This window comes from Drosophila ananassae, chromosome XR (genome assembly GCF_017639315.1).
Source record: "Drosophila ananassae strain 14024-0371.13 chromosome XR, ASM1763931v2, whole genome shotgun sequence".
In the NCBI taxonomy this organism is placed as follows: domain Eukaryota; kingdom Metazoa; phylum Arthropoda; class Insecta; order Diptera; family Drosophilidae; genus Drosophila; species Drosophila ananassae.
In genome coordinates this window covers 5370726-5378506 of record NC_057932.1, presented here as the reverse complement: position 1 = coordinate 5378506, position 7781 = coordinate 5370726, and the positions used below count along the sequence as shown (strand labels likewise).

Here is a 7781-nt window from a genome sequence, read left to right as displayed (position 1 = left end):
TGGAGCAAAAGGGGTTTGATGTTTACGTCTACTGTCGTCGATAAAGGCGTGTGAATGGTTTATGTCTATGTTTATGTCTGGATGCCAATGATAATGCTATGGGAAAGGGTTTGTGTCTAGCCTATTTGAATTATTCCCACAGTAGGCTCTGGAATGTTGTTTATATACGATTTAATAGGTATAGCAGGGTATACTGGTTTTATGGGGGATTCGTTATCTAGGGTATTTGCAGATACATTAAGTGTATCTGTGGATACACTACTTGTATGTGTATTGCTTAGTATTAATTAGTATTGCTTTCAAACATGTTGGGCATAACAGCAAAGTCACCAAAGAAGCTATACTATCCGAAGATTACATCAATAATTGTATTGAAGGTAACCTAGCTTTCCTCCGTTGCATACCGAATTCGGCTTGGTACTGGTCTGATAGAAAAAAAGACCTTTTCGCTATGATTAGACAATTAGGGGCTCCAACTGCTTTCATGACACTCAGTGCAAATGAAACTGGGTGGACTGATTTGCTCAAATTATTGTACAGGCTGAAAAGTCATGGAGAAAATGTTTCTGATGAATTTCTATCAAAAATGTCATATGCACAGAAAGCTGAACTTGTCAACGAGGACGCAGTCACATGTGCAATTTACTTCAACAAATTGGTGAATTGTTTGTTGAAGATTTTGCAGTCAAAACGAGAAAATCCATTTGGCTCATTATGGTTTCACTCATTATCGAGTGAAACATAACTTCAAACGAATAGAATTCCAGCACCGTGGAAGTCCCCATGCCCACATACTTTTATGGTTGGAAAACGCTCCAGAAGATCTATTAAGTAACAGCAAAGAAGTCATAGATATGGTCGACAAGTTAGTTTCAATAGCAGAATCAGAAGCTTCTGGAAATATCAAACTCATAACACATAAACACACCTTCACGTGTTACAAAAAATTGGATCCTGGGAAAAAAGATAATTGTCCATTTGGAGCACCCTTTTTACCATCGCGTAATACAATAACATTGATGCCAATGAAAGATACGGATTCCGATTTCGATGCGGTGAGTTTTAAAGAGTATAAGGAAAAATACAAATTACTGAGAAACAATTTGTAGAACTTAGATTACGATGGATTTGATGATTTTTATGCTAAGAATTATATTGTTTCTGATGAACATTATTACAATATAATCCGAGCTGGAATAACGCGACCGAAGTTATTTTACCGTCGAACACCAGCTGAAAAATGGCATAATCCTTTTAATCCATTTGTGTTCCATTGTCTGCAATCAAACATGGATTTCCAAATCATTCAAGATGAGTACGCTTGTGCTGCTTATGTCGTCGAATACGTGAACAAACATAATCGAGGCATCAGCAATTTACAAAGACAGATTATTCAGGTTATGGACGAAAATCCAGAGTTTGATATAGTAGATATAACGAAGAAATTGAGCGTTGATCTCCTACATGCCGTCGAAATGCCTGCACAAGAAGCTGCTTGGTATTTGTTACGTAAACCAATGGCTAAAGCATCTGTCACCACTGTTTATATACCAACAATATATCCAACTGAACGTCAGGGAATAAGGAAGACCTGGAAGGAACTACACAAGCTAGATGATGACTGCACCGATGCACATAGGAGTATTTGAAATAAAAATCCGGAAAAAATTATTTATTCGCATTTTTTTATTCTTTATGAAATGGAAGCTAATACTAAATCATAATTTCATGTAAAAAAATAATAATAAAAAAAATTTGAAGAAAGGAAAAAAAAATTTTTAAGAAATTTTGATGCAATTCAGTCAATCAGAATCATTATCCTGATCAGAGTCGGTGCTATAATAACTCGTGGACCTTTCCATTAAAATAGATATTGCCACCTTGAAAAGAGGTTTGCTTTTCTTCTTGTTCTTCTTTGTACTGGAACTGATCAACGGGTCCGATGTTAGCAATAACCTATTTAATATATCTCTGTTGCAGTCTACTCTAGAAAATTTCCTGGCATAGTCCACACGATATTTTCTAAAATGTTTATTTCGTGCTTCAGCGGCTTCCTCTGATAGCTGTCCGATCGGTACAATGGCTACTGATATTATTTGAGCACCATGCCTCAAGATCTTGTGAGCTGTAGGCGACATTGGATGCCAACCATACAGATCAACGTATAATCGAGCAGTCTTTTGTGCATAGTTATCAAATTCATTCGGATCGATCTCGTGTCCACATGATACAATCTCAAGGATAACTTGGAACATCTTTATTAATTCTACGGTGACTCCTGTAATTCGTGAAGAGCATTCTGGGTTTTCGAAAAACCTTCTGGATGTCGATTTAATGAAAATGATGACCGCATACTTTGAAACACTAAAAAAATAAATGGGGTGCGTTGGGGGGAAATGTTTTTTTTATTTTAAGTTATCGACAGAATATATTTTATTCCTTCATAAAAAGTTCCAGGCGACAAGGCGCGACACATAAACAAAATCACTAAAATATTGTAAATTTCATTAAAAAAAATTAATAGAAAAAGGATTTTCCAAAATTGAATTTATAAATCAAAATATAATGAAGAAATAACTTATAAAATTATTTTTATACAGTACTTATCTTCTAATTCCATGATCAGGTCGTTTTTTTCCACTTGTCCGCTAGACGAATTTATTATTGAACACAAAACTACTGCGATTATACTAGAGCACGAAAAACAAAGACACCCAAAAAGCACAATAACGCACTTGCGAACGCCGTCGTCACGAAGTAAGTGGACTGTAGCGAAAGGGGGGTCTGTTTGAAAGGGGGGTCTGTCTGTTAGATGTAAGATGGGAGATGCGGCGTGAGCGAGTATGAAGTGCGAATCGGAGTCAGCAGTGAAGAGTTGGAACCAGCAGTCGGAGTGAGTTGTCAGCAGTAAGGAGGAGAAGTCGGTGATCAGCAGCCAGGTGTGCACGCCCTCAGTCGTCCAGTCGCAGTCGTACTACACTATATTCTATTATTCTATTCTATTATTCTATATTCTAATAAATGACAATTTGCTTTATATTTGGGGGCTCAACCGAAAACAACGAAAAAAAAAGAGTGCATAAGTAAATTTGGTGCCTGAGTAATTCTTGCATATGAACGAAAAAAAAACAGGAACCGACGACGAAGAAAAAACGACAGTGAGAAGAGGAAAGGCAAAATTACTGCAAGCAGCCGCAAAAGAAAAAGCAGACACAAAAAAAGAAGAAAAGCCAAACGTAAAGCCGTTAGTTGTGCAAACGAGAGAATTATACTCGCTGCGATCACGCATGATAATGTCAGAGACAAAAGAATCTGAAAAAGTTGCAAAAGCGATGGAAAAAAAAGTTGAAAGAAAAGAGAAAACACCCGTGTTCAAGGTGATATGAATTTAGTTACACAAAATAATGAAATGCTCCAGCAGTTTGTACAGTTGTTAACTTTAAAAATTCGGGCAGACGAAGTTCAGAAAGATGAGGGAAAGCTGATAGTGGAAAACTTCGCAAAAATTATACCCGAATTCGACGGTAGTAATATGCAAGTGAAGGCGTGGTTTCAAAACTTTGAGTTGAATGCCGACGCATATGGGCTCAGTGAAAAACAAAAATATGTGCAAGCTCGTGCCAAGATGACCCATACAGCCGCACTATTTTTGAAGTCGGCAATTGTGTATGAATACGATACATTGCGGGAAGTGTTGATTGATGAATTCGCTAGAGTAAAAGTAGGCAGCGCCGAAATAAACAAGCAATTGATGGAGCGTGTGAAGCTCAAAAACGAAAGTTTTCATGAGTACCTTCTTCAAATGAAACGCATTGCTGCGCGTGGAGTCATAGACACAGAATCAGTTATAAAATATGTGGTAGATGGTCTGAATCTCAAAAGTGACTTCAAATTTACGCTTTACGGCTGTTCATCATTTAAAGAACTGAGAGAAAAGTACGAAGTGTATGAAAGTAATCAAACCTATGAGAAAGAGGAGAAACGACAAATTCAGCCGAATAGAAGTAAATACGGCGCACAGGCAAATTCTGGGAAAAAGCAGCATTGTTTTAATTGTGGTGCCCAAGATCACATTCGAAAAGACTGCGAAAGTGAGGTTAAGTGTTTTCGCTGCAACGAAAGCGGACACATGGCGAAAAACTGTGGTACAGCACCAAAAATAAGTATTGCCTATGAGGAACGTCGACTTAAAAAGTTGTGCATCGGTGACATCTGGGTGGAAGCTCTAGTGGATACTGGAGCTGACGTCTCAATCATTAAAGAAGCCGTTTTCAAGAAAATGAGTGGTGTTAGTCTGCAGCAGAGTGCCTCTACCTTACGAGGTCTTGGAAATGGCGTGACGCGCCCGCTTGGTCAATTCAATGCAGAGGCCAAAATCGACGAAATGAAGCTTACACACAGGTTCCTGGTCGTGCCGGAAAATGCCATGGTCTGTGATGCCTTACTAGGATACGACTTTGTGGCAAAGTTTCGGGTAAAGATGACAGCAGCCGGCTTCGAGTTTTATCCCCCTACTGGGGAGGAAACTGTGGAATCGAATCAGCTAAGTATTCTAAATGTTATTGAGACCAACACTGATATAGAAACTCCTCCGCAGCTTAAAGAAGCAGTTGAAACCATGGTTAGCGAGTTCAACATGATGGAAAAAACAGCCGAATGCCCGATCGAGCTCAAGATCGTGCCGGATAATAACATTGTGCCTTTTCGGCAGGCACCCAGTTGTATCGCTGCCAACGAGGCACAAGCGGTAAAACTTCAAGTCTAGGAGTGGCTTGATACAGGCGTAATTCGGCAGTCAACGTCTAATTTTGCCAGTGGCATAGTGGTTGTCAAAAAGAAGGATGGAAGCAACCGCATTTGTGTCGACTACCGGCAGCTCAACAAAATGGTACTTAAAGATTGCTTCCCGGTACCTGTTATTGACGACGTGCTGGAAAAGCTCCAGAGGGCCAAGTTCTTCACAGTCATGGATTTGGAAAACGGGTTTTTCCATGTGCCGGTCGAAGAAAATAGCAGAAAGTACACCGCTTTCATTACAAAGGAGGGCCTTTTTGAATTCAACAAAGCACCATTTGGGTTTCGCAATTCTCCAGCGGTTTTTATTCGATTTGTCAACCATGTGTTCCAAAAGCTAATGAACGATGATGTTTTGGATCTGTATATGGATGATATAATCATACATGCAGTAACAGCGGACGAATGTCTGAGGAAAATGGAGAGCGTGTTCAAGAAGTCAGCAGAGTATGGCCTAAAGATAAAATGGAAGAAGTGCCATTTTCTCCAGACGAAAATCCATTTTCTAGGCCATGTAATTGAAGAAGGCAAAATCAAGCCGGGAACAGAAAAAACAAAAGCAGTCGAAAAATGTCCAGTGCCGCAGAATATTAAAGCTCTGCAGTCTTTTCTGGGTCTCACTGGGTTTTTTTGCAAGTTCATTCGAGGATATTCCCAGATCGCAAAGCCGCTAACAAACCTTTTGCGCAAAAATGAGTTGTTCCGAATGGAGTATGCCGAGCTAAAATCGCTGAAAGAATTGAAGGATGTACTTATCTCGAAGCCTGTTCTAAGAATTTATAATAGAGATGCCAGAACAGAGCTCCACACAGATGCCTCGAAGGATGGGTTTGGTGCCACATTGCAGTGGTACGACGGGCAGTTGTATCCAGTCTGCTACTGGAGTAAGAAAACTACACCGGCCGAATCGAAGAAGCACAGTTATATACTGGAGGCAAAAGCAGTGTATTTGGCTTTTAAAAAGTTTCGCCAATACCTACTTGGCATTTCATTCAAACTGATTATCGACTGTGCCGCGTTCAAGCAAACCCTTAAGTAGCGGGATGTTCCGCGTGACGTGGCAGAATGGGTTGTATACATGGAGCAGTTTGACTTCGAAGTGGAACATAGGCCTGGCACCCGATTGAAGCACGTTGATTGTTTAAGCCGCTACCCACATCAGATAATGATAGTCTCTGCAGAAGTTTCTGCCAGACTACAGAAAGCGCAGCATGATGATGCCATGATCAAAGCAATTTTAGAAATTTTATCCAGCCGACCTTATGAATCTTCAAACCTTATGACGACTTCAAAATTAAAGGAAGCCTATTGTACAGATCAGTCGAAGGCACTGATGTGCTTGTAGTCCCAAAGATTATGGAAAAGGAGGTCATCACAGAAGCACACAGAATTGGCCATTTTGGTACTCAGAAAACAATGCATTCTATCCAACAAAATTATTGGATCCCACATTTGGAAGGAAAGGTGGCTAAGGTCATCAATAACTGTATCAAATGCATCATGTACAACAAAAAATTGGGCAACAAAGAGGGATTTCTTCACAGTATCGACAAAGGAGTAGAACCGTTACACACCGAACCGTAGACCACTTGGGGATAATGGATGCCACAGCCAAGCAATATAAACACATATTTGCGATTGTGGATGGCTTCACAAAGTTTGTCTGGCTGTATCCAACTAAAACCACCAGCAGTAAAGAGGTTTTGCAAAAGCTGAACAACTGGTCAGATGTTTTCGGTAATCCTAGCCGAATCATCAGTGATCGTGGATCGGCATTTACGTCAGCTGCTTTTGAGGCGTACGCTAAGGAAAACGGGATCAAGCATGTAGGGGTCCCAAGAGGAAACGGTCAAGTTGAACGCGTGAATCGTTCCATTTTGGCCATAATCTCAAAGCTGGCAGCGGAGAAGCCAGATAAGTGGTTTTAGTTTGTGCCAAAGGTACAGCGAGTCATCAATGGCACATTACACAAGTCTACGAAGCGCTCGCCATTGGCATTAAGATGATGCTAATGGTAATATTCTGCAAATGCTAGAGGAGGAGATGTACAATAGTTTCGACGAAGAGCGACAGAAAACCAGGCAAGAAGCTAAGGTGGAAATTCAGCAGGCACAAGAGGACTATAAAAAAGCGTTTCATAGAAAAAGAAAGAACAATTATGGTTACAAGATGGGTGATCTAGTTGCTATTCGTTCGAGAGAGGGGGCAGTGAGTTGTCAGCAGTAAGAACGAGAAGTCGGTGATCAGCAGACAGCAGTGCACGTCCGCAGTCGTCCAGTCGAACATTATACGTAAAACGTAGCAAATAATACATTATATTATTTGCTTATTTCATATGATATTGCACTTTAAATATATTGTACGTTACTATACTATATTCTATTAAATAATGGCAATTTGCCTTATATGTATATCTATTTTATTTGAAATTTTTGTATTTTAATTCAATTTTATCATGTGAATTTATCCTGTCAATAATCATTCAAAATTGCCTTGCTGAGTCAATATTCAAATTTTGAAGCTAAGAAAGGCATTATTAATCGAAAAAATCTTTTCTTTTTATTTTCGTACTAAAGGTCAGCATGAATATGCAAAAAACGACATTCAAATGCGAAACATCGAATATGAATTGAGTGGATTGTCAATTTTACAATTTGCAAATTCTACTTTACGCTAATCTCTTACTTCTCTTAAGCTAATTAGTCTTGCCAATAAAGGTATATTTTTTCTAATCCATATATCAAATGATTTTTCTAACGTACTACTACCAACCTGTTTTTTGGAACCTTCCCTACTGCTACTTTGCCCTAATTCTTAATTTATTTTCTCAGCTTGCAACAATATTGTCTATCCGCGCTTTAGCTTTCTTAAAAGCTAACATAATTTGCTCATAATGGGTTTTGTTAAGTAGTCATGATTGACAAATTTAAAGTAACGCGGAATGGTTATTTTTTCACTCCGCTTTAGGCACGTCACTGTAACTCTTT

At 39.2% G+C, this 7781-nt stretch overlaps 1 protein-coding gene across 1 annotated transcript; it reads left to right on the top strand.

Moving 5' to 3' along the window:
• The first annotated feature begins 254 nt into the window (after positions 1-254).
• On the top strand, positions 255-7241 carry LOC26514645. The gene is made up of 2 exons (XM_014903922.3): positions 255-1055; positions 1110-7241. Exon 2 carries the CDS (start codon positions 3383-3385, stop codon positions 4763-4765), a length of 1383 nt encoding a protein of 460 aa, XP_014759408.2. The 5' UTR covers positions 255-1055; positions 1110-3382; the 3' UTR covers positions 4766-7241.
• Positions 7242-7781: the final 540 nt, after the last annotated feature.